This window comes from Neopelma chrysocephalum, unplaced genomic scaffold (genome assembly GCF_003984885.1).
Source record: "Neopelma chrysocephalum unplaced genomic scaffold, ASM398488v2 Primary Assembly neopelma1_116, whole genome shotgun sequence".
In the NCBI taxonomy this organism is placed as follows: Eukaryota; Metazoa; Chordata; class Aves; order Passeriformes; family Pipridae; genus Neopelma; species Neopelma chrysocephalum.
Window position 1 is genome coordinate 1726696 of NW_020897778.1, and position 27818 is coordinate 1754513.

A 27818-nucleotide genomic window follows, 5' to 3' on the forward strand; every position below is an offset into this window, starting at 1 on the left:
TGACTACAGCTTCCAACAGCCACCGGGGCTTGCTTTCAATTTCAGATTGTTTGGGATATTCCCGGATAGCATTTGTCCTAAAGGTACCCTTAGTGAACGTTGGGAGTTGTAGTCAATTATTTTCCGGGCACTGTTCTCTCTACTGGGGTCAGGACTTGTTGGGTTTTCAATTTTGGTTTTGTTGTCTCACCACGGGACGGAGGCTGAGGCAGTATAAGCCAGCATAAAACTGTATATTGCCACGTTTGCTGAGACCCCATTCCCTCAATTTCTGATTATGCTCTAATTTCAAATGATACTTTAATAGTGATTGAACAAAAACATTTTTAAGGAAACTTGTGCTTTTGATTCCTGGATTCTGCAGAAAGGAATTATGAGTGTTACAGCTTTTCTCTATAGACTCTGTTTCCATGGGGCTTTCTTTCCTTTCCTCTACAGAATACTCAGACCACATTCATCTGTATGCAACAGCCCTGATGCATCACTCCAAGGATGCTTTTGGCTGGGACAGTTGGTGACTGATGCAGTTTTCTAGCAGGGCTGGCTCCTGCCTCGCATCAGACCCAGGGCCCTGGAGAGCTGCTGATTATTCGTAACAGTTAGAACATGAATTGTGGGAATGCAAACTTCCCTCTGGCCATCTGCCACTGGGACTTGGCCTTCCGTGGGGATACGCCCCAACAGCCCGGCCAGCGGGACCTGTCTATTCTCGGCCCTTTTCTTGGCAGCATCAGTTAACATTTGGGGTGCTTTTTGTAATGGGAGCTCCTGCTCTCCGAGGGCCAGGCAGACACCTGGTACCTCGTGCCAAGCTGCCAGCACCCGTCCCACAGTAGTAACTGTTGGCCATTATGACCATCGTGGTTTCTTTTGCGCTGGTGACCCAGAGGTGATGCTTCCTTTATCTCATAGCAATTCCCCCGGGCACTGATTTTTCTGGTCCTTTTGTCCTTGCAGTCAACTGATGCTTACATTGCTGGAGAGAAGGATTCACCATAAGGTGAGCTGGTTGGAACAGCATTGGCCCTTTTGAAAGAACCCCTGCCCTGCCATGGGAGCTGTGCTTTCACAGATTTGATCATCGCTATTTAAACACAGGAGGGTGTTTAATATTTAAGCTGATTGTGAGCACCTTCTGCTGGAAGTGCCTACTACAGCAAACCAAGCCTCCTGGTGTGATTAATGAAATCCATTGTGGCATCAATTTTCATCTCTAATGCTTCCTTCAGTGTATAAAACAAAAAGAGATTATACTGAGATGCTTTTAATCCCCCAAACAAAGCCTGAAGCAAAACCCGTAGCTGCAGCTGTTAGGATAGGGATGAGGAAAAGCTATTGCTTGGATGGAGAGGAAAAAACACATATAAATCGGTGGTGTGTATTGTAAATATGTCATCATCTTAGTCAGGCATCTATGGAAGCTTAATACTCTTTTGGGGCCTATTGACTGCAAAACATTACTGTGTATCTGGAGTAACCTTGGATTAAAGCTTTGTTTACAACACATGTTATTGACTTCCACTTAAAAAAAATAGTAAAGATTTCCATTTTCCTGTGAATTTAATTATTGATTTGACTTTTTAGAAATATATTAGGTTACTATTTTTTAAAACTCCTTTGTCTGTTATTTTACTAGTATTTTATTTTGTGTGTGTTATCCTATTTGAATATCCATGAAAAACTATAAAGAATATAATAATAGAGTTTATTTACAGTCATATGGTGACATTATCTATTAGGATCCTAGAATTTATTTCAGCTGAGAGCTGGGATACTTGCTGCCCATAAGTGGACACTCGACTCCCATTTCTGCTTTTCTTCCCCTTGCTAAGCTTGGTTATGTCCTTTGGAGAGCCTCAGCCCAGAAAACAGAATAATTAGTTACATGAAACAAGTGAAACAGGAGGTTGCTGTTTTTTAATTGCACTGCTGAAGCCTGATGTGAGACATCACTCCTCAGGTACTGAGAACTTCACTAGTGAGTAGTTCTTCTGGAGATTTAGATCAAACATTTCAAGACTTGATGCTCTTGCAACACGGAATGTTCCTGTGTGTAAAGCACAATTTATCCTTCAGCCTGGAAATCACCACAGGGATGACCCTTTCTGAAAATGCAAAAAGACCAGACTGACTCAAGCACACAGAGAACAAGTGATGTCATCACAGAACACAAAAATGTCACCTTGTCCAGGATATATAAAGGCCTTTTCTGTGGAATTGGGAAACAAGGGTGAAAATAAAGCATAGGTATAAGAGAGTGGTGTAAGATTGCCTGTAAGAGGATCAATCATTCTTTTCTTGCTCAGATGAAAAACTTAGAGATCTGTATAAGAAAATCAGGTAGCAAAAATTCTGTCCTTATGGGGCAAAAGGACAGCACTGACTTTGTCAGTAATTTCCCCTTCTTGCATTTCCTCAGCCCAGGATGACCCCATTCAGTAAATAAGCCATGGGGATGGCTGGAGAACTCAAGAAGCCATTCAGAGCAACCTACCAGTGCAATTCATTCTGCTAAACAGGTTCCTAAAAAAGCAATTCACTGAAACCAGCAATCCAGCTTAAGCTGTGGGTACAGCAATGTGTATTGTCCTTCCCAGAGGGTCAAGGAGAGGTGAACTCTAAGCTGTGCAGGCTCTTCAAGCCCAGTGTCAAGTGTATTGCTAAATCCAATGCTTTGAAATCTGTATCCTGCCTTCCAGGAATTTCACTGGTTGGTCTCTTCACAAAGGAAGTGTGGCAGAGAGTCTGGACCTTTAGTGGTTACACTAACAAATGCTGGAGCATGTAGGACTGTATGAGTTAAGCAGGTCAAAACATTTTTAACACATCAGAAAAGTCGCAAATCCAATACATGTCCAAGTGCTTCAATCAATACCTTCACCCCAGCTGTGAAGGCAGCACTCAGAAAACAAGCTGAGCTGCAGTGGATCATCCTTTTTTATTTAGAGTAAGGGAGGAAAAAGATGTGTTGTGGGAAAGCCACAGCCAGACCTGTAAAAGTAGATTATTGTCCTGTGCTTTTAAAGCTGCCTGTGGTGAGAAAGGAATTCCCATCAGCATCTTTAATCTTCCTGTCAGTGGGCTGACAGACTTCCAGGAGAGGCAGCACAAGCTATCAGGTTTCTTTTCCCATTCTCTCTCTCTCTCTCTCTCTCTCTCTCTCTCTCTCTCTCTCTCTCTCCCTCCCTCTCTCTCCCCTTTTCCCCCATCCCCCCTTTTTTTGAGTGATTAATTGCCTTATTTTCTCTTTGCTTTACTGCACATTATTTCTGACAAATGTTTCAGTTTTTCTGGTTGTTTGGGACCTCTGTGCTGAGGTGTTTGTGTGCCACAGCCTCCTGCTGCTGCAAGATGGGCAGTGATAGGTACAGGCAGCCTCAGAGTTTGCTGTTACCCTAGTGAATAATTAAAGGACATATGTGTCTTGCTTTCAAATCAGGCCAGAACTGCAAAGCCAGAGATAAGGCTCATGTGTGACCTTTCTTCCTCTTTGCTTCTGTAATGTCCAAAGCTATGTGGTACGTGTGTGCCACGGTTTTCCCTGGTGCTGGGTAGAGGAAATACAAGATGGGAAGGTATATTTGCAAAAGTTGATAAGGGAGAAAAGAACAGAAATTTCTCATTAAAGAGAAGGGAAAAGAAAGCTGTTATGAGTGTGTTAGCCAAGCAACATGTAGTAAAATAAAAGAACATCCTGATTTTTCTCAATATCCCCACAGAGTTTCTGACAAGTTTGTTTTTTTCCAGAGTTATCAATAATACATCAGAGCAGAAAGAGCACTCACCCACCAAGGTGACTCATAACATTGAAGTCAGTGGAAACATTCATTGACTGCTAAGGTGCAAAGCATGGCCTGGGTGACTCAGGAGTGCCCAAGGACAGAGCCAACACCATGCTGTGCTCACCCTGCCTGTGTGTAAGGAACAAGGGGCGCAAAGGAAAAAGAACAGGGAAACAATTTTGACTTGTGATATGGAACACGGAAGTATCATGCTGAGACATCTGTGAGTTAGAGATGTGAATACTTTGTACCATAGCTTTTAGTCTTTTTGAGGTGTAAAGTTTGGAAATATGCTGGAACAGCCTCTCCAGAACAAAGCTGTCAGTGCTAGGAACAAACAGAACTACTCTGGAGCTGGACCAGTTGCGTGGCCAATATTTAAGGTCAGCTTGATCTGTCTGGGGTACCACAGCAGCAATTTAACTTCGGTTCACACCTGGCCCTCACCTGACACACAGGCTACTTTGTACCTGGGGCTTTTTCTTGACTTACCACGCTACAGGTAGACTCTGGACACAGGATCCAAGCTGGCTCCTTGCAGCGACAGTCTTCCAACACTTCCCCCAGGATGGCTCATACTCTTGCAGCAGCTGCAGGGATTGCCAGTGTGTGCCTTCAGCATCCTGTTACAGACATTGCTGCCCAGAGCTGCTGCAGCACCACTTATCATTGCTTCAGGGTTTCTCAGATGGACAAGCTGTAGGGAAACAAAAACTGTCCTGGGGGCATGATGAGCACAACAGGATCCAGAGCAACCTGGGATGGGGCTGTGCACGGTGGGGAGAGGTGTTGGGTCTGAGCCCTTCCACACAAACCTGGCTCTGGGACTTGCAGCTTCTGCATCCCACTGAAAGAGTAAGGATGTAAGGGCTCCATGGGGAGATGTAGATCTACATCCAGACTAGGGTTGTGTTTTTCAATGAAGTAGGTGTTTTCAGCAGTGGGTGTGAGCTACTCTCTCTTGGATCTTACCACATGACAATGCTTGACAAGACTTTGTGGAACAAACACCCCTTTTGAGAAATATAAAGTAGCCTGTACCTTTGCTCATATGAAGATACCAGGTGAGAGAGATGTTCTTGCCTGTATTTCTTTACAGCAAACCCTCAGATCCTAAAATTGCCTGTCATGGTGTTGGCCATGGAGTTCTGCAACCATTAAATGATTGGACATGACTTTGTCCTTTGTTGTGGGGAAAAATATTTGTTCGCTATTATCTTGCTCTGCTTCTTGGGGATATGCTGTGATTTGTAGTGACTCATGTTAGGAATGCTGCTCCTTGATCTGGCATTACTGGATTGTAATTGAATATGTTGACACATGGCAATGTGGGGTTTAATGCAGCCTCTTTCACTCACTGTTGTGGTCAATTATTTCATGATAATGGCAACTCTGCCAGGTATTTTTGCTTCATTGAGCAATTATGTTGTTATGGAAACTGATGTTCTATAAAATATATGAAGAGAGACCTGATTCACTTCTTGGGCACAAGAAATTTTAAAGTAAAAAGTACAGGATAATAGGGTTTTTTTATTAGCTATATATTTATTTGTGTAATTACGAATCCTTAGGGTCTGTTAACTCCTTGGTGCAAACACCACCAGCTTCGTATCCTTGCAGGATCTGCTTAGTTGTTGTCCCTCATTAGAGAATATGTAGTTAATGGATGCTCACAGCTGAAGATGAGGTTGTTCCTGCCTGTGTTTAGGTGATGCCCCAGCTAACCTTGCTGGATTTCGAGAACATTTCTGTGTTCCACCTGCAGGGCTCATGAGCTTCAAAAACCTTGCTCTGGCTGTGCTGTGGTCACTGCTGTGTGTGACTGTGGCAGGAAGGATTTGTCCTTTGAGAGCAAGATTTATGGAGGACTGGACACTGCAAGAGATTGATAATCTGATGCAAGAACCTCTTGCTCCTGTTCAGTCATTTAAACATTTCAGACAGGATGTGTGTCTAACAGAGTTTCCTTTCCACCTCTTGCTGTTTTCTTGCCTTAAGGTGAAGGAATGTGCAGCTTTAAGGGATTTTTAGTTTGGGGTGTTTTGCCCAAACAAAACTTGCCTTTCAACCAGTGCAAAGGAATCCCCTTACTTACTAATCCCAAGCACTGGAAGAAGTCTCAGAGCCTGAACTGTCACATTATCAGGAGCCAGACAATCCTGCCCAGGTGGAGGCACCCTGGATATGTGCAGCACAGAAGCTTTCACAAGGAGCTTTTGCAGCACCCATTACCTATGAGAGTAATCCCCTTTCATCCCCTGAGCTGTTTCCTCAGCACTTTCCAAGGCACGAACTTCGATAAACATGTGGGTGGGAAACCATTGAACAGAAGTAATTAAGTTGCTCCTGGTGAGCTGAAGCTCATTCTACATGGATGAGGGGCCCTGCATTAGCTTGAGGTAGTCAGTGCTATTCCCCAGCATCCTTCCTCTTTTTCATGCTTTCAAACTGTGATTTCTTCCACTTCTTTTTAACAGCTGAGTTACTAGAAAGAGTGTTGTCCCCTTACACACGTTCAGCCTAAGCCCCAAGTCAACTGCCTGATCTTTTTGATATCCAGATGCTGTGGGCAGGCAGGTGAGATGCCTGCCAGTGTATGTTCTGGTAACAGGATCATATTGGGAAACATTCTTGGTTTTCATCTTCCACATATCAGTTTCAGCTGGAAAAGCCAGCTGTTGCTTCTTAATGTTGATTAAATATTACGTTGCTTTGTAGTATTTACTAAATAATAGCTCATGAGAAACAACTGAAACAGGTGTTCAGAGAGAAACCAACACTAAAAAAGGAGTGAAAGAAGCAACAAAACTTCTGAATATTTAAGTCAGAGAAGTCCAAGTGACTTCTATTCAAAATGCCCATTCCTTTCTTTTGGAAGGTGAAGTGGTGTCTGTGAATACCACAGGACAGGGACCACATTCAGCCTCCCTGAGCCCCAGGAAAAGGGCTCTGCAGGGGGTCCAGAGCAGGAACCCCTTCTTGTCTTAGCTCTGCAGGGCACCTGGAAATCTCTTTCCTCTTCTGGCCTGGCCATGAGGAGACCTGCAAGTACTAGGAAATGAGTTTCCAGATGATAATACATTTCCCTGAGTAGTGGTGTTTAATTTGAGAGCAGTAACCAACCTTGCTATAAAAATACCCAAGTCTTAATCTCTCCAGAAAAATGGAAATCTTATGTCTTCTCATTCTGGTTGCTGCTTTCTAAATCCCCTTCAATTTGTCAGAACCCTTCCACTTCACAGAGTGGAGAGCTGCCAGACTGGTATATCATCTCTCTGGGGTCTGCTGCCCACGTAGCAGGTAGCACATTCAAATTCAAAATAGCAGACTTTGTAAGAGTGCAGGACAGCTTCAGTTGGCAGTAGAAGATTTGGGTTCTTTACAAATGTGGTTACATATTGCTGTATGAGAACAATTCACAATGAAATAAAACTTGCTATGAGTAATTTCCATTTTAAGCACATATTATGTATAAGAGTTTCCAAAAGAAAAAAAATTGCCAAATAATAGCTAAGACATACAGTTGAATTATGGGTATTGGTTTCTGTTGTTTAATTACCTGCAAACTGCACTATACTGCTGGAAAGGCAACAGCAGAACAGTTCAGCTCTCTTTCATCGGGCAAATGTATTTCTTTAGGATTATAAAGTAAATTATTTTCCATCATTTATACTGCTCAGAAAACCAATGCCTCTTTTCTCCCCATTTGGGGGCTTGCATCACTAACAGAAGCAAAACTTTGAGAGCTTTTTTATTTGCCTGCTGTAGTGCAAGCACAACAACTCCTCTGCACAGCACCGTGCAAAGATCCCCGAATGTTACACATGTGAAGTGGCACCTGCTTTTGGAGAGGCTGCAAACCCAGACCTTTCCCTAACCTACACATCACCCCTTCCTGGACTTTCCAAGCAGTCCAAACTGTAACAAGGGAAGTCTTGGGGTAACACTGTCCTGTAATCCCTGTTGCTCTTTCACAGAGGGATGAAGAGAAGCCAAGGCAGTAACTTGCCAACAGCCCCCAATTCTAAGTCATGCAAATCTCTTGTTGAAGTTGTGACCCTTAGATTACAATTTCTCTTCAAGAGCCGTCACAAAAGGAAAACAAAAGAGTTCCTGTCAATATCTTCTTGTAGTGACTACACTGCTTTGGTTTTTGAGAGGGACTTCTGAGGATCAAGGAAGGAGATGCGGTGACACAGCTGAAGTCACAGATGTGGGACGGTGATGGTATAAAAGAGCTGAATAGAACATGAGCAAGAAAGAAGGTCACAGCTCCAGAGAACTTGAGATCAAAACATAAGGCACATGGAAAACATGAAAGAGACTGTTCTTAAGTACCAGAAAGGAGCAATGGGGAGAATGAATCCATATTACAGTAAATTTATTGGTCAGCTTTTAAATTGTGAGATAAATTGTGAGATAAATTGTGCTTGTAATTTAAAAAAGTATTTCTTTATTCCTGCTGGGAGGACCTAGTTGACACCAGCTGTAAATGTGTTAGGACAGAAAAATCAAAGTGTTTAACTGCTGCGAGGCACTCTCATCATATCATAATGCCTTTTGAAGCAGTAATTCAATGATTGATCAGAGGAGATCTAATTAACTAACTACATTATATGAAAAAAGCAGTCATGAAGAAAGCTGTGATACTCTGGGTATCACATTCATCAGAATCTTTGCTCTGCTGCATGGGTGTGGGTGTTCTATGGAAAAGCCAAACCTTCATTCAATGTATCACCTAAAAATAAACCTTAAGATTAAAAGTTTCCTTTCTCTTTCTATCCTCCCTTTCCCATGTTATTGCTTTGCATACTTCTAGACACTTTAGGAAGTGCATAGACCACATTTGTCACTAAAATATTCAGCATTCAGTTAACTGTTTAAATCTAATATTCACCCACACATGATCTATATTGGGGTGAAATTCAGATACGAGCATTACCTTAACAAAGTGTCTTCTATTCTCATTTCCCATTTTTACATTTTGCTGTACAGCATTCCATGCCTGCAGAGGCCTGGTGAGCTCAGTCACATCAGAAATGACATTTATGAACGTTTAGCGCAGCCTCGGCGTGAGTTCACAGCAAACTTCTCCCATGGGGTGTGTGAAGGCAGTGTGACCTGCAACAGGACAAACGAGAGTCGTGACAAAAATGAAGCCAAACATAATTCCCTGGGATCGATGAGTGCTTGACATGCTGTTGTAGGGGATGGAGAGATCGGGTGCATATTTTGCTGACCTGATGGCCTTTCATCCTGTGTGCAGAGACTGTGATAAAGCTCCACAGCAACTCAGGCTTTCCAGCAGAGCTGGGTTTGGCTGAATGCCCTTTGCTCTGTGATTCTCCTCTCTCTTGGAGATCAGGTTATTTTATAAAGCTTCCAGACTCTTGCCTGGCACAATCTTTTGAATCACATGAAATCAGCCTTGTTAGGCAGGAAGGGAAGACTCATCAGAAGTCATCTCACACGTGATTTCAGTCCTGTGGGTTAGCTGGCCACATATTTGGGTATCTGGATTCTTTCAGCAACACTTTACTATTAAAATTATATCTTAGTTTAAATAAATAAATTTTTTGCCTCTTTTAGGTCAGCGTTAGATGTAGCCTTATGTAAAGAATTTAATTAATTTTTATATTTTCCCTTACTGTTTTGATTTAAGGACATCACATAGATGAATATTGCTTCCCCAAATTTACATTTAAGTAAAGAAATTTTAGTGAAGACCAAAAGGAAAGGAAGCAACTACCTTCCAAACATTCCATTATTGAATATCCTCCCCAAAGAGGCTGTATGGCTTCCTGTGCCACAGTCTGGCCCATAGCTTGGAATCCTTGCTATTCCCTGGATCAGTTTTGTGTTGTTCAGTGTCTGTGACATGTAAGATACACACTGTGTCAGTTTTACTCCAGTGTTTAACTCCAAAGGAGTAACCTATATACAACCAACTGAAATATTTATGGGTTTGCCCTTCAAGTGTTTTTGTTTGCTTAATGTTTCAGAACTTACTCAGTGGGAAAAAGAAGATGCTTTCACATAGCATGATACGTCTGCAGAGCTCAGGAAATATTGTGTTACTCTTCGGGGCACATCAACACCCCCGCCCTGTGCAGGAGCCTCCCTGGACCTTGCTGTGGTAAGAGCAGGCTACTTTGATTTTGATTGTGTCTGCACATGCGTCACCCTTGGTTGCTTCCCTTTTTCTCCTGATGACTTAGCAGCTCAATAATGTGCAGCATAACTAACCTGAAGTGCTAAAGCCACCAGAAATTGGAAAATCATTCAGCAGCACAGCCGGGAGTCAGACTAAGACCCCACCCCCAGCCGACTGGGGAAAAGGCTTCTGGGTGAAGGAGGTGATTTATGGGAATCATTTCTCAACTGCTATAGAATGAGGGCTTAGAGCTGGAAAGAGAATCTGGAATAAAGGAATCTACATCTTTGGAAAAGTGCCTTGCGCTGTGCTTCCAATAATGTTTTGTTTTAAAAGCTGGAGTTGTATTTATAGAAAATTAAAATGGGGTTCTCCTGTGCCAGCATATGCTCTGGAAATGATCCTCCAGCCTTTCGTGTCTAGTATTCTAACATGCTTCCATTAACTGTATCTCTTAGTTGTTAGTCTGTTAAACTCTTCCTGTATCTCAATTCTTTGAAGAATAACAGTAGTTTGATATAGTTGGAGAACGCTGAGTAGGCAAGTGATCGTGTTTATAAAACAGAAACATAATGTTCCTCTTTATTTACAATCACTGTAAATGGAAAATGCATCTATTGTTTGTGTTTCTCTGAAATTAGGTACCACTCTTTCAGACACCTGAAGACCCATTATCACCTCCAGAATTTTTGTGTTCCTTTGTCTATGAGAGAAAATGCCCTTTATTGGCTGATCTCAGAAATACCATCTCATCAATTGGGAACCGATTTAGAATCCTTTTAATTCAGCAGGTCATTAGAATATATATGGCACTTCCAGGGAAAATTAAACCTTGTGGAAGCAATAAAAGACTGGCAGTTATATCTGATCAACAGTAATAGTCCAGCATCTAGGGAGATAATGATGATGTATTTCAACTCGGAAGCCTATCAACATTTAACAAAGCTGAGTTTTGTATTTTTAGCCCATTGCAAAACTGCCAGTAGCTGGGATTCTTTTATTTTTTGGCTTTTGTTTTTTTTTGGAAGTGGGGGGAATGGTAGAAAGACAGACAACTGCAGGGACTTGTAGCACATTCTGATTCTTTATTTTGTTTGACCTGATTTAACAAGCTTCCTCTGTTGAAATATCATTGCCTATGTTGGGAATTATGTCAGGAAGCACAATATGTGCAGTGTGGGTGAGTGAGCTTGCAAAAACTGTCAATGAAGATCAATTATAGGAATTATTGAATTACACATTAGATAAGAAGCAGATGACTTCTTTTTGCATGCAAGTGCAGTGTTGACTATTTTTGTCTAAATTAAAATACAGCCATATAGGCAGTGAAAACCTGTCACTAAGCATCACAAGCTGCCCAGGCTTATTGATTATTTTCTTCTTTACGACTGAGGTCCTGCAGTCTCGTGGGTTTTGGCACGAAGCACTGTGCAGATGAAGCCAGAGAGCATCAATCCACTAACAACGTGCAATTTATATGCAGCTTGGGCAGAAATAGCCCTTTACAAATGACTTGATAGTGATGCAAAGGAAAATGTTATTTAGCAGTTGCCATTTTCTGATGTGTTGGTGCTCCTGAATTGTGCTGTGGGAGTTGTGTGTCCTTCTCTCATACCACAGCTGGGCAGTCAACAACAGGCTGGTGAGACAGGCTTGTTCCTGCACCTTTTTCATTTATAAATACCTTGTATCAGCCTGTTCACTGGATATTTTTGAATGCTGCACAGTATTTTTTGCCCCAAGAGTCTACAGATAAGGTGGCAAGGTTGGTTCTAGAATAGCCATCCTTTTGCAGACTCTACACAGCTGCTGAACACCACTGCCAGCACTGCCTGGCTCTGCCTCTGGCTCAACTTGGAGCTGAAGAATTCCAGAAAAACAGGAGGATTTAAAGAACCCTTTTCAAGAGAGAAACAGCACCTCTTATTAATGGGAACCAGATGATACATCACCTTCTGAGGCTGGGGTACTGAAAGGCATCAGAAAGAAAACCAGGGGTATTATAGAGAGGACAGAGGTACAATAAACACTGCAGCCTGTGTGCAAATATCTTTTATTCCAGCATCTTGTATTCTAAATAATCTTTATTTCCCAACACCTATTCATGATGGATTGGGTTAATGTAGAACCCAGCCTCCTCCACTGCTTTTACTGCTGTTTTCTGGAGGATTTTAAGAGGTAGCTGATGTTCTGCTTTAGAAATGTTGTGAGCAAATAACAATTACTTAGCATAGATTTTTTGGTTGTTGTTTTTTGTCATTTTGAGGTTGGCTATTAGGCTTTTTCTGATAACTGATATGAAAAGCTGACTGCTTTCTTCTTCATGTTTAAAAGGGTTAAGATGTAATGTGTCCTATGCCCCAACAGGTCTGCACCTCTCCCCTTGTTTCCAAGGGAGTAATTGCTCTTAGCTGTTCCCATCCACCAGCACAGTTTATTAATGTTGCATCTGATCCATTTCAAAATTTCTGAGAAGCAATACAAAAGATCCATTGCTGTGAGGAAAACTGGATAGCAAAGTGATGGGAAGAGCAGAAAGTAGAAAATATTCTACTTTAGGGTTTATGTAATTCATTCAATTATAGATGAATTTGAAACTGTAGCATAAAACCACCTTTTATTAAAAAGCGATTTTTAAAATAAAAGCCCATCTGCAGTACTTTAAAAACAGTGGGGGAAAAAAAAGAAAAGTAGCCTAACCCCCTTTTTTTGCAGGAAATGTTTATTCCATAGAAACTCTTTCACGTGGAGTTTCTGTTCCTTTCAAGACTTGTATTTTGGTATCCAGCATTTGGCTAAAAATGGCTAAATGCAATTCCTTGGCAGACCAAGAGAGTTGCATCATTGCAACAACTTCACACCGTGCTTTATTTTTGAGGAAGAATATACTGGTTTTGTAGCCTTTTCTTTCCAGGTAGTAAAGGAAATTTAAAAGTGTAAGGAAACAATGTGAGCCAGGCCAATCACTGTGAGGAATGGTGAACAGCACTCCAAAAAAAGCAATTTGACCAGGCAGTGACCTCCAGAGCAGCCAGAAAGTGTCATTCAGTTCCTTTGTGAACCTTATGCTACTTCCCTGTTTTTCAGTGTAATCTCTTAATCACTTATTCATCACAATTCTTAACATGGAAAAGCTGTTTAAAAATCTGAATCCCACAATAGTCACTGTAAAATATTCCTTGGCCTCCAAGCAAACAGTATAGAACTAATTCTAGAGGAATTAAATAAAGTAACGTGTAGGCTGTCATTGCTGAGTTCTTCAAGACAGGAATGAACACACCCACTCAGAGCAAGAACATCTCAAATCTGTAAAGCACCAAAATCGTGATTCCAGATTAAAAACTAGATAGGCAATCAAATCTAAATTTCTTTTAGTCTTACCTGGAAGTGTCCTTTGACGTTAAAGCTGCCATTGCCTCATCTGATGGTTTTATTTATACTGTGTACAAAGTGCTATTGTTGTTCTTTTTTACCCTATTCACACTTCCCACCATGTTACGAGGCTGCAGAGCACAGATCATTGTTTACTGGAATTTTTGGAATAAATATTCAAAGGAAAAATATAGAATTTATTTCAAGTTCAATCATATGAATATATACTTCCTTCTCCTTAGGGGTGGGTCGTCACAAAGAAGAATCCAAGTCTATCTCTGTATCTTAATTCACCAGAGTTAGTAAAAAGTTGTGGGTTTTTTTGTTTTGGCTTGTTGGGTTTTTTTAAAAAGCTGACATAATTTTAGCAGACATATTTTGTTTAATCTATTTTTATACTTAATTTTGATGCTTCAGTCTGGCAGTATTTGTTTTTCTAAACTGTAGGTTAGAGCAAGAGATTTTATTTTGCTTTTAGATGACAAATCTTGGAACTCTGTAGTATGTTGTAGTATTTTGGGAGCAGTGGGTGCTTAGCCTGGAGAAAAGGAGGCTCGGGAGGGACCTTATCACTCTGTACAACTACCTGACAGGAGGGTGGAGCCAGGTGAGGGTTGGTCTCTTCTCCCAGGTTACAGGTGACAGGACAAGAAGAAAAGGCCTCAAGTTGTGCCAAGAGAGGTCTAGACTGGATATTGGGAAAAATGTCTTCACTGAAGGGAGAGTGGTCAGGCATTGGAAGGGGTTGCCCAGGGCAGTGGTGGAGTCACCACCCCTGGAGGTGTTCAGAACCCATGTGGATGTGGCACTTGGGACATGGTTTAGTGGTGGCCTGTTGGACTCGGTGATCCTGGAGGATTTTTCCAACCCTAAGGATCCTGGGATGCTGTGGTGCACCTGCCAGCCAACACTGGCCTGCAGGAAGGCACCTTGTACTTTCCATTGGTTTCTCCAGCAGAGACAACTGGAGTATGGATTTGATATGAGCAGGTTCTTCCCAGCTGAATCGAGTTTTCAACTGGCATTGAACTGACCTATTTAAAAACCCCAACCAAACAAACTAACAAACATCCCTGTTTCAGAAAGGGAGATATTTTCTACTCCAGTGGAGAACTGATTCAGTGACGCTTCCCTCATGGCTGCCTGCCATGTTGTTACATCCTGTAGTGCCAACAGAAATATAATCTTATTTATTCCAGAAAATTCCAAACAATAACTAGATCTGTTCTCCCTCAAATCACCACGGTACAGTGACACATGAGTATCTTTCAACACCAGCTAAATCCTGAATTAATCCAGCCAGAGGTTTCTGGGTGTGCAGGGCTCTGCAAGGCATCTGTACTGGGCAGGGAGATGTGTCTGGCACGTCTCTGCCTCCGGCTGATCCCGGGGATCAACTAAGAGCCTTCTACTTATATTAACACAGAAGGGCTCTTTTTGGACACTTTCCCTCAAGGATGGTCAGATTTCCAGTTTCCAAATATAGTCTGTGGACTGGATGGAGCCAGAAATTCTTTCCCCACAAATGAGGATACACAGTGTTCTGGAACCCACAGGAGGCTGGGAATGCCAGGTTCCTAAATGGAACTTCAACACATGGTGATGAAGCACCGATGCTCATCCCACAAACAAGCAAATTACTGCTGTAGTAATTTCTGTAGTGATTTCTTCCTGCAGAAATCTTGTTGATTTAAGGCAAGGAAAGAGTCTTGCTGCAAACATTCAGAATTCGTTCATCGTGGGACCAATATACAATTTTAATAATAAGTTTTAATTGTGATCTCAAAAGAATTCGGTGTCTTCACCATAAATGTATCTCTGTTCATAATTTCTTTTGGAATCAAGGTAAAATATAATTGGAAATGGCCATTTTTTTCATGATTAACTGAATTCCAGAGTAACTGAGCATTTTGTTAGATGCAATTTCCAGCTGATAAACTGCACCTGTTCCATTCTAGGTTTTATCTCCTAAGGCAGAGTTCAGGGTTGTCTTCCCTTCTGCATCAATGAAAACATGCAAGTAGTTCTTTAGTGACATTTAAAACAAAACGTTTATTATAGTGGTTCAGATACTTTGTCAGTTTTGCTTTAATTAAGCGCCTGTCACTTGTTGCTCTGCAACGTGTAATTCCCATTAAGTCATGACAAATTTAGTTTTCAGCTGCTCCAGAAGATGTTAATGTGAGCACATCAATATTCATGTGTCTTGACAGATCGTGAGGTTTAATAAATTGCTTTCTGTAAAATAATTTCTGTGGAGTCAGGGGTGTTCCTGTGATAGCACAAAGGAAGCATGACGCTGAGATATATAAAATATAATTTATTTTTCACTGCATCTAAAATTTAATAAATTATTTTTCCAGAAAGTAATGAGGGATTTGTTTTAGGCTAAATATATAAAAAAAGTGGAAGACAATTAGGATTAAAAAAAGCTTTACTTTCATGTGGTTAAATGCTCAGTTTGCACATAAAGAAAGATTGTCAGTGACCCAATTCTGTTACCATTTCATTTTGGTCACACCAGAAATTTATCATGATTATGTTTTGGCTTACGGAGAAATTCAACACAGGGCTGTGTTAGGAGAGTTTGGTCAGAAAACAGGGGCAGGTACTGACCAGTGTGTGCTGGAATGAGGAATCCTCAGAACTGGGATTTGGTCTGAAGAGCACCACATGTGTCTGCTTGCATTTTTATAAATAAAAGATGATGGCTGTGTATCTAATAGGAAGGGCATGTGTACTTAGAGCTATTTTAATGGATTTTACTTCTGTAAATATAAAGAAAATAACAGCAATGTATAAAAAACACCCCCAATGAACATTAGCACTTACATAATAGAATTATTAGTATATTGCTAATACAACAAAAAAGGCCTTTAATATTTGAATCAAACTAACCTTGAAGAATATTATCAGGTGTAGCTCTGTGCCTAACTTGTAGTGGAAGAAACACCAAACAGCCTTTCAGGTCATTTAAAGTTTCATTTCCTTTCTGCTTATCCCAGGAAGATGACTGCAGAGTGGTCTTTTCCCAAAAATCCTCAGAAGGAAATTAAAAATACTGCATAAGGAAAGACAATATAATTTCCTGATTATTATTTCTCTTTGCCTTCCTATCTTTGAAAAGGAATTTATTTACCTCTTCCATAACTGTTATTCCCAAAGATGTATTGTGCAAATATTTCTGTCCCCTGGAATGTGCATGACTATTATATCTAGGTTGGATACTTTGTGATAGTTCGGGAAAAGAAAGTGGAACAAAATGTACCAGGGACTTAAGGATTGTTTAGGTCCCATTAAGTGAAGGTGAGAGCTACCATTAGCAAGGGTTTATGACAGTATTTGAGTCAGCCAAATTTATTTGATTTTATTTGACTTGATTTGTTTTGATACAGAAAGTGGTAACCCAGCTGTGCTCAGAGTTAGGGCTGGGGAAAAAAAAACCAACAGAAGAACTTGGTTTATTACAAGATCTTTTAAATACTGGTGAGTTAGAGAAAGGCATAGAGCTGATAAAGGATAATTAATTTTTTGTTTTTATATAGAATTATAGACTAACTATAGATTAACTGTGGTAAAGGCCAGCCATTACATTCAAGAATTCAAAGAATTGCTGAAGTACTTGATGTATTTCTGGGGTCCACATGCTCTGGAATCCTGGGTTGCAGACCCCAGTCTGCATGAGTAAAAATAGTTTCTTTGGTCATGCTTAGCTCTCAGCACTGTGGTAGCACAACCCCTGTTTTATTACTTCCTAACCACATATAAATCCATTGGCATCCTGGGAACAGCCACCAGTGTCTCGCTGCTCCACAGATGAAGATATTTCGGAGTGATGCTGCTGTAAATACAGAAGTTCTCAGCCAGATGGTGTTGGGGGGGACTTGGCAGCTCTCTGCCCATTTAAATATGGTGAGGTTAGTTTGAATGAGGATCTGAGTGCCAGGTCCTTGGCAAAAATCTGGTGTACCTGCGTGCCTGGTCTTTTTACATTTAGTGTCTTATACCTCAGGCAAGCCTGAAGGGTGTTACAGTGACAAGTAATTTTGGGAACACAGTCACCTTGGAGCACAATCCAACAGCATGAGGAAGGAGAATTTGGGCCAAGGAAATAAAGGGAAACCCCTACTCTTATAATAAAAAAAAGCCAAACAGATGGTAACCAATTCAATGCATGGTGAGATGTCAAAAACATGTTGAGCACCATATTGAGACCTGTTTAGGGAAAATCACAGAGCTATTTATTCCGTTATGCTTTCAAATGACCTGTTAATTTAATAGTGGGAATAAACCCTTGCTTTGTACAATTGCAGGTCCGCTGCTGATCCTTCGAGTTAAGTGAGGTTATTCTCAGGAGCAGCTGTCAAGGTCAAGAAGTGATATGTAATTTGACTGTTACAAAGAACTGGTGTACTATGATTGCTCTTGATAAAAATATCAAAAGTATGAAGGAATCATCACTTTCACTCTGAAGACTTCAGATCACCAATTTAAAGAAAAGCAAAACACATGTTCTTCTGAACAGGTATGGTTTTTTTTTACCTGAGACATAAGAAGTGGGTGCTGAGGTGTTATCACTGAAACTGTACAGCCTTTCTCTCTCTCCTCTCCTCCCCTCATCTGCCACTTCAGGTTTTTTTCTTATATTAGATAACAATTCTGGTGCAACTGTATTTTTATGCTACTCTTTCATTTTGCTGGTAGACATTCTTGTTGATGTGAGTCTTTTCACACAGCAACAGAGAAGAAAAAAACAGTAAGTGATCTTTTACTACGTGGCTGCTTCTAGAAAAATATGTATTTAAGGGCCTTCTTAAAGGGAGCTAATCTAACTTAACTCCCATCTAAATTAGGAGGAAAGCCGTATCTGTCCCAAACAACAGTTTTAACAAACAGCTTCCCTCCTTGCAAACACCCAACAGTATGGAAACAAAGAAATCTTTATTTGGAAAGAATTAATTATAAACCTGAAAATCATAGAACTAAACTGATGCCATTGTCGAACCTGTTGGCCAGCTGAGAGAGGCCCATGGTCCAGCCAAGGCAGACTTGGTAGCCAAGCAGCTCACCTGGCTGGTCAAATTTGGGATATTGTGTGGGAGACCCAGAGCTGTTCATGTTGTAGAAGGGAAAGGGTAGCCTAATGTGTATGAGATGAAACCTTTAATGACCCATCTCCTCTCCCAGTTTGTGGATCAGCTATTCCACAGTGTCCTGCAGAGAAGATGGAACAGCCACACCTTGTGATTTGAACACAGTATAGAAATGAGCTCTCAGAGGGAGAACCCAGCTCTTCTGCTGCACTCATTTTCTACATCTAAACTAATGTATAGGTATGGTGATTTCCCCAATGGAATTTGAAACAGTGTGGATATTTAACAGTAATTTTGGCAGTTAAAAGACAGGGGGTTAATGGCATTTGCTGAGGAGGAGATGGGCTGGAGAAAGCAAAAGGCAGAGGAGCCTGTAGTTCTCCTCTTAGTTTGGACGGCAGACAATAAGACTTGTCCAAAATATAGGAAAGGACACCTTTAGACAGGATAAGGTTTCAAATGTCAGGGCAGGATGTGGTATTTTACTAATTTGCACTAGCATGAAAATTGACCAGTTAATGCACAGGAAGCTCTTTAGTGCACTTCTTTTAAGAGCTGATCTCTCCCGGGCAATGCGGTTGTGGATGAGACACAGCCAATGACAGTGTTCTGAGTGGAATCCAAAAACCAAATTGGCAATGCAGGTGGCGGACAATAAATTAGATTTTAAAAACTCTTTCCGGTTCAATAACTTGAAATGAGCCCAGATATATAAGTTTGAGACAAGAAATAGACCAAAAATATGTCAGTGTTCCAGAGGTGGACTGAAAAAGGTGGAAGGAAGCACAAATCTGTAAAATGATTTGTAATTTAGCAGCCAGATGCCAAGCCAGTATTAGCGTCACTAAAATGAATGCTGGAGAGCAAAATATTTTATATCACTACACAGCAACATGGTTACTTTTGAGGACCCCATCACCGAGGTTTCTGTTACCAGCTCAAATCCTGCCAAGACACTGTGTAACAACGGGCTGTGCTTTGACGCTGCACCCCGTGTTTAACATTCACTGTGGTGTCCGCAGATCCCATGAATGCTTCGTGCCCATGTTCTCCACGGACATCTCATGGATCTGTCCTTAAACAAGGTCACGCTGCATCCCACTGCCCGTTCCCATGGAGGCACTTCGGAGGGGATGCCGAGCTGGAAGCTTTTCAGCGGGGCTTCGCTCGCAAGCTAATCACCCCGTATATGAATAAAACGGCCATACAAAGAGGGTCGTAAAGGTCAGGCAGGCGTTTTACAGAAAGGAAATTTAAAGCTTCTGAAAACCTCTTCATTTCCCCTCTGGCTGCCCTACCTGGCAGCCGCTGCTGCCAACTATGACGTGCAGGGCAGGGTCGAGCCAGCTCCAGTTCAGGACTGTTGGGAATGAGTCATTTTGTGCGTTCTAAGATTTGGCAAAGCAAAAAAAACCAGTAAAAAAAAATATAAAGAGGTAAAACACATTTCAAGCGGCGTGCGCGCCGTACGGGAGCAAACCGGCGAGAGCAGGTCAGCAGCAGCTCAGCGACAGCCGCGGCGGCGCCTCACAGCTCACTGCAGGCCGCGCGGGTTTGCCTTCGCTTCCCCCGGGGAGGCCGGGCCGGAGCGGTGCCAGCCCCGCGCCCCCCGGGCCCCCTCAGCGGCCGGGGCCGCTTCCGGCCCGCCCCGCCCGCCATTGGCGCGCGCCCCGGCACGGGAAGTGATGACGGGCGGGCCCCGCCCCGCGCGCGCCGTTCAAACGCGGGCGGCGGTAAAGGCGGGAGCGCGCGGGGCCGGGCGGGGCTGCGGGGAGGGGGCTCGGAGGGGACCTCAGGGGCGGCTTTGAGGGGACCGGGGGCGCTGAGGGGTCCCTGAGGCCACCGGGGGCTTGGGGGGGCTCCGCACCGTTCCCTCTCCGCCGCAGGGAGGTGGTGGAGCCGCGGTGCCTGGAAGTGTTTAAGGAAAGACTGGATCTTGCTCTGAGCGCCCTGGTGTAACTGTCACGGTGGTGTTCGGCCACAGGTTGGGCTTCATGATCTCAGAGTTTTCCAACCTCATTGGCTGGGTGATTCTCCCCTCCCCGCATCCTCCCATTCCCCAAATTGCTGGGACGCGCCAGGCGCGTTCAAACTTACCACTATTAGTAAATTTCTTCCCCAAAGGAATATAAATGTTGCTTAGATTACATCCTCCCTCCTCTCCCTATTTTTAATTTAAAGTCAGCCATTCAAGTTCCTTCTGAATGTCCCTGTTCTCTTTTTCAGGTGATTGTTTATACGGGATAAGCTCGTACAAGTAAAGATGTTGAAGTTTAAATGCGGTGCCCGAAATCCGGTCGAGGCAGGAGCGATGGAGCCCATCACCAGCCGAGCTTCTCGGCTGAATCTGCTCTTTCAGGTAAAGAACATCTGGCCTGGGAGCAGCTGATCTCGGTTTTGTTCATGTCCACTCCCTGCCTGTCAAAATACAGCCTTACTTGTTTGTGTGGATGCTCAAAGCGTGCCTGTGTTTGGGGGAAGGGGTAAAAGAAGTGGATAAATAGGTGAAGTTCAAAGTGTATCTACTTTGCACAAAGTTCAGTGGATAGTATCAGGTCTGATGTTTTGTGCATGTCTCAATGCTTTAGCCTGATGGATTTTTCCATGCAAAGATGAAATGATGCATTCTGTGCTCTGTAATCTTCATTTTTTTCATGGGTGATGTAGCTGTGGGTTTGTCCTGAGATGAATTTACCTAACCAGCTGCTATTTGATCATCTGAGGGTCAGCAGCTTTTCCCCTAGGGTTAATATTGATACCGATTGCTTAAACCATTTGTACCATGAAAAAAACACACATGATACAATATCAAGGAAAAATCCAGTCAGATCAGAGTCATCAGGAGGGTGTAGATAGTTTCAAGGAAGCTGAGATTTGAACTTTAAAAATCATTAAGATTGCTTTGTCTAAAAGTAAAATACCTGTGACAGTTATTACAGATAGACACAGTGAGTTGATATATTTACCTCACACTTCTGTATCATTTGCCTAATTTCTGAAGAAGTGATTTTAAAATGAATAATATATAATCTGCTCTATACATCTGTTATTGATTTGAGGCTTTTCATTGTTGTCTGAGACTCCATCTGCTGTTGCTGCTTTTTTTTTCCAGGGGAAGCCACTCTTTGTGACTCAACAGCAGATGTCTCCTCTCTCCCGGGAAGGCATCCTTGATTCGTTATTTGTTCTTTTTGAAGAGTGCAGAAATCCTGCTTTAATGAAAATTAAACACGTTGGCAACTTTGTCAAGAAGTGTAAGTTTGTTTAAACTAATTTTCAGGTGTCATTTTAAAAGACAGTTCTTAGTAATCTGGATGTTTAAGTAATGCTTTAGTTGCTTTGATCCATTAATGAATGTAACCCAGGACTTCGAGCATCTGACTTTTTGTGGGCAGACTCAACATTGCAAAGGGGATCTTGGCAGCCTTGGTAAAGCTTTGTTCAGGTCCAAGATCAAATGCAAGTGGCTTTTGAAGTGCTATGACTCGAATGTGCATCCTCCTTAGTCTGTACTATATTTATATCTGAGGAGGCACTTTCTTGGAAAGTGTCTGAGCACTTGATACAGCAAAGCTCCAAGTGCACACAATAGAAGGATGTCAGAAGTTGAGAGCAGGGTAGTGACTAGAGAGATGAGAAAAAAAATTCAAGAAAGGAACTTAATAATCCTTGGCTCTTTCATGTTTTGGATTCCTTGTGTTACCCGAGTTTTGCATGTGCAACTTGTAAATAGTGTTTCTGTGCTTCAAAGATCTAATTTCTAACGGAGTAAATATGTTACTGATAATGTGCTCGGATTCCTTTCAGGGAAGAGAGAAAATAAAAGGTTCATCAATTTTTCTATTAAGATATAGCAGAAAGCCATTTGGTTACAAGCAACGTGTCATACCCTCTGTAACAGCTCCATCCAATGATTTCTAGATATTGTTATTGGACAGTAATTTTCTGTTGGTCTGAAGAATTTTTAGAACAGTCTCCCATGAGCGATTGAGTAGCACCCTGCATGCTGGTCAGTGGAAAACTCGAGCTGAATATCTGCAATAAATGCCTGTGGTTGGTTGTTAGACAATAGACTAGTGCCTCCCTCAGGCAGAGGAGCAAACCCTGCCCCTGGACTCCAGTAAAGCCCTCGTATTTAGGGAATACACTTTGTGTTGGTAAAGGGTGGCCGGAAAGAAATTGGAAACCAAAGAGGCTCTCAGCCTCTGATGTTATGAATGGGACAGAATTATGGTTGCTATGAGAACTGTCTTAGCATTTCCTGATTTCTTTGTATGTACCATATCTCTGACTTAACTCTGCATCGATACATTCTTTTTCTAGTTCTTATGCATACTGTTATTTTTAAGAAGCATATTCTGGAAAGATTTAACATTTCTTGAGAATCTGGAACTGAATGTCTTTTTTTTTTTTTTGAAAAATTTTTTTAATTTAGTTTTTTTCCTCAGTCTTCTTTTATGAAATGCCAGTTGGCCAATGTAAAAATAAGTATTTTATTTTTATAGATGCAGAGGCTATAGCTGAACTAAAGGAACTGCAACCCAGCGTGAAGGATTTTGAAGTGAAGAGTGTTGTTGGCTGTGGTCACTTTGCAGAGGTCAAAGTAGTAAGAGAGAAAGTCACTGGTGATATATATGCTATGAAGGTGATGAGCAAGGAGTCCTTGCTGGCACAGGAGCACGTATGTATATTTGTGTTATTACAGTAGGAGGATAAATTGCAATTTGTTAAACACTTCCTTTCTGTCACTGCTATTAGAATAAAGCTAAAAATGCATCTTGAGAAGGTTCATCCTACATTTCAGTAAAGCAATAAATCTGTGTGTAGTTTTGCTGTGTTTAAAAGGCATTGTCACAGTCCATGGACCTACTGGGTGAGGTGCCATCCTCAGGTGCTAAAACATGGCCCGTGTCTTCAAGAGCTTGACATCAATTGTAAGACAAGAAAAAACAGATGAAGAAGACACTGAATCAGTATTGATCTGCTTGTTGATGGCTTGGATTTTCAGGCAATCTATTCATTAAGGGTTTTTTTTATTTTAAAGAGCGACGTAGAATGTCGAGAGTGGGTGTGAAGGCAAACTGGTGATTGGGTTTTTATGGAGAGCCTCTTGCTACCTTGAGAAATGCCTTACTTTTAAACTTAAAAAAGGGATAATAGAGGTTGTTCTCATAGTTTGGTGAGAAACAGAAGTTCATTCTTTTACTGACTTGAGATGACAAGCAGGGCAGAGACACTCCATGAAAGACCTCTTGAATTTATACAGCAATATCTGCATTAGTTGATCCCCATACATGGTGCAGTTCGGTTGCTCCCGAGATTCCTTATAATTTTTTGTAGCTACTAAAAATGAAGCTAAACTAAAATTGTTCTTTCTATTGCATAGAATAACAAGAAAGCAAAGTAGGATACTACCCTCATATGGCATTTGCTCATTCTTGTTCATTGTGGGTCAGTGAAAGTAGGGAATGTTGGTCTAAAGAAATTTGCAATATTCTGTAATAAAATTAATTTCTTGTTGTCTGGCTGAACATCTGAACAATTAAATAGTTGCTAGAGGATGATTTCATCAAAGCCTTGTATTTTAATGCCTTACAATGAATGTATTACTAAATTGGCTGTAAGATGCTACCTCATAATTGGTCCAGCTTCTTTTCTGCTTGTCTGATTCTTTTGAGATTAGTTTTATTTTATTGGGGCCAGTCCAGATGAAGTCAACCAGGGTTGCACTCCAGACTGGTGGATGCTTCAACAGATTGAGAGGGAAGCTGGCCTTTGCTGCAGGGACTGTTCAGCTGAAAGCAAGCTAGACAACAGAGGGTGGGAGGGGAACAGAAAACAAAAAGAAGTAAAATTAAATTACTTTTTTAAAGGTGTATATCACAAGGAAATAGCACTTAAAATTTCTGCGATGTGTGCCTTTGGCACAGACTCAAATTTTTCTCAAACTAGGGGATTCTAATGTATTCTAACTCCCTCTCATCATGTTATAACTGAACACTTTTTTTTGTAGGTGTCATTTTTTGAGGAAGAACGCAGCATATTAGCTCAGAGCACCAGTCCATGGATTCCACAGTTACAATATGCATTTCAAGACAAGAAAAATCTCTACTTGGTAATGCCCACTCTTTGTTTTTCTCCTCCGTTGAACACTACTGCTGTTGTTATATTGAAAAACAACTTGATGGTTGAAATGTGCTCATCTTCTGTTAGTTTTCCTGCACTATATGCCATTGTTTGAAATGTGTCCAATGTAATATGGAGGAGTTGAATGGAATATCTTTTCTGTATATGAAATATGTGTTCTTTTAAAATTTAATGTAGGTTATGGAGTATGAGCCCGGAGGGGACTTGCTGTCGCTCTTAAACCGATATGAGGACCAACTGGATGAGAATATGGTGCAGTTTTATCTTGCAGAGTTGGTCTTGGCCATTCACAGTGTCCATCAGATGGGTTATGTACACAGGTAGGTAAAGTTTGCTTTGCAGAGCCCAGATATGTTTAATTAGTATCATTCCAGAAAAGGTGTTCTGGAATGATGCATTCTTGTGTGATTTCTTTTATTTTATATTCTGTCCTCTTTCAGGACAGTATTTCACAAGCTGTATTGGAAGACAAAATTAGAAAATTAATCAGACTCCCAACTATAATTGTAGCTAAAGGCGTTAACTTTGATGTAAAGTTCGGCCTAATATCAAGAAAGGATTGTTACATATATTTTTCTGGAGGCTCAGTGAAAAGAAGCCTTAATGTTGCACTATAAAAAATTTAAATCTTTTCCAGAGATTGCTGCTTTTGGCACCAAAGAGTGTGGGAAATCAGTGTAATTGTTAAAAATTGTTGTGTGCTGACTGGCGAACAGGGCAGTATAGGATGTTGGAGTAGTTAAATATCACAGTTTTCTCTCAAGGCTTGGAGGCTGATGTGTGCATTTTCAAATCATGTTGGTATTTAATAAATGTATTCCATTCCGAGGGTGTGGAAATGTTAGGAGTTATTTTATGTTCCAGGAGGTGCAGTGGCTGCACTTAGAGCACGGGCTGTGGCCCTCTAATGCGAGGTCACTGCCTGGATTTGGAAGATGAGCAGAATAAGTTGCAAGGGAATTTGGGAAGAAAGCTACCTCATACTTTACTGTAACTCAGTTACAGTGTGGTGAGGCTGCAAAACCACCTTCTCTTTCCATCTTCTATCAATAATTATTAACCTTCCATGAAATAAGGGGAACTTTAATACTTTCCTATTTGGTTGGAAACAGAACAGCAGTTGGAAATAAGGCTCCCACTTGAAAGTGCAACTGAGCACATGGTCGAGTATTAACTGAATAGGGATATCCTGTTATCTGGATGTGATAGTAGGGAATAGCCTGGAAAGGTACTGATGGCTTTCTTCTTGCTTACAGAGATATCAAACCAGAGAATGTTCTTATTGACCGAACAGGACACATTAAACTGGTGGACTTTGGGTCAGCTGCCAAGATGACAGTAAACAAAACGGTAATAATGTGGATTTAAACTTTGTCTGTGGCTTGTTTGGATAGTCCAGTCAAAAGGGGAAAACTAACTTGGTATTTATTCCTGGACTGTACCTTGCTCTTCTGCCTCTCTTGTCCAAGAATCTGCTGTTAATCATATTTTTCTATTTATGAAAGGCTTTTCAAACATGAGCTCGAGTATCTTTTGCAGCCCTCAGTAGATATATATTAGCTTATTAAATACATATAGATACATAAGTAAGGTTTAGATAAGACTACTTACTCATGGTGATGCACTGTGATACAAAATCGTATTTTCAGAGGTTCTTACAGCTGTTCAATGCTGTGTTTAAAGAGGACATGGACTTATAATTGTTCATAATTGGAAGGACAATCGTGTCTGTTGTAACTAAGGTGGTGTGGCTTTGAAGACTGGGGACCTCTTGGTTAAAATGGGTCACATTCCAGTGTTCTGGGCTTCACTCATCAGAAAGCACTACATTGAAATCTGAATCAGTGGAGTTTTTTATAAGTTCCTGGTAAGTTTTGGTAACTGCATACAGCTTACAGTGAAAATTTAAAATTAAAATATATCTAAGTGAGAACATGAAGTTCCGCACCAGATTCCGGTCGTGTTTTACAGTTTTTCTTTCTTCATAGCATTTTCTTTTTGATGTGATTCTTACCATTCTCTTTTCCCTGCTCTTGCATTTTCAGTGCTTTCTGCATTGCATTTTCCTTTTAAGTGTTTTCTTCACATTACCTTTTCAATCACCCTCAGGTTTTGTGTTAGCCAGCCTGCTGTTCTGTTTCATTCTTTATGCCACTCAGTGCAAAAATGATTGCAGTTTGGACTCCTGAATTACCTTTTCTAAGCAGTCCAGAAATTCAGATATTAATACTCTGCTGATCATGAACATAAGGTAAAAAGGTAGGGGTGAGAGAGGAATGAGGGCAGGGAATATTTATGTCTAAATTTGACTGGGTTTAAAATTTCAGCTACAATGTCCCTGTTAATACTACTTGAAGCAGTAGAGCTAGACTATATTTTCTGCTTAAAACATCAGTTTAGTAATCCTGTGCTTTTTGGAATGCAGCTTTTCTACTTTAGGAGTTTGTACTTTCTAATAACAGTTGGCTCTGATGATTTGACTCCTTTTATACCAAATAGCTTGCTTTGTTTGTTTATCAGCAGTGTCCTTAATGTTGCACTTATTTGCCAAACAGCCTTGCTTAAAATTACATACTTAAAATTCACTTGGAGGGCTGAAAATTATGCCTCATTAAAAAAAAAAAAAGAAAGAAAGAAAGAAACAAGATGAAAATGAACAGAAAGTGCTGTAATATCACTTGATATATCTTTGCTTCTAGGTGAATGCCAGGCTACCTGTTGGCACACCTGACTACATGGCACCAGAAATGCTGACGGGGTTGAGTGGGGATGGCAAAGCCTCTTATGGTCCAGAATGTGACTGGTGGTCCCTCGGAGTCATTGCCTATGAAATGGTTTATGGAAGAACTCCCTTCACTGAAGGGACTTCAGCAAAAACTTTCAATAACATCATGAACTTCCAGGTAGAGAGAACTCCTTCCCTGTTCTCGAGTGAAAAGGGTGTAACTAAAGACTGTTCTTACAGTTGAGAAAAGAAGCTTTTGGATGTCTCTTACTTTGTCATGTTCATAAAATATTTGGAATATATGCTTTATATTGTATTTGCACGTCTCTGTAGTGTAGATATCAAGTAATTTTTTGTAACAGGTGTCATAGTCCCTGGTTCAGAAAATCCTAAGCCACACACCCTTGGAAGTTTGGGAGAAATTTTTGGGAAAGTGTCTTGTTTTACTCTTCCATCTGTGTGTGCCATTGGCCATTGCTCAGCATAAGATGGTGACCTGGGATACCACTGGCCTGGGTGGGAATGATTGTTCCTGTGTTCTTATC

The 27818-nt window shown here is 41.2% G+C and overlaps 1 protein-coding gene across 1 annotated transcript in view; it reads left to right on the top strand.

The window, feature by feature from the left end:
• The first annotated feature begins 17638 nt into the window (after positions 1–17638).
• Positions 17639–27818, top strand: part of CIT (citron rho-interacting serine/threonine kinase) — a 74779-nt gene continuing 64599 nt past the window's right edge. Inside the window, 8 exon segments of the mRNA XM_027696855.1 lie at positions 17639–17833; positions 20628–20760; positions 21514–21655; positions 22907–23082; positions 24415–24516; positions 24726–24868; positions 25805–25898; positions 27248–27451. Coding sequence (XP_027552656.1) covers positions 20665–20760; positions 21514–21655; positions 22907–23082; positions 24415–24516; positions 24726–24868; positions 25805–25898; positions 27248–27451 — 957 coding nt within the window. The 5' untranslated portion in view covers positions 17639–17833; positions 20628–20664.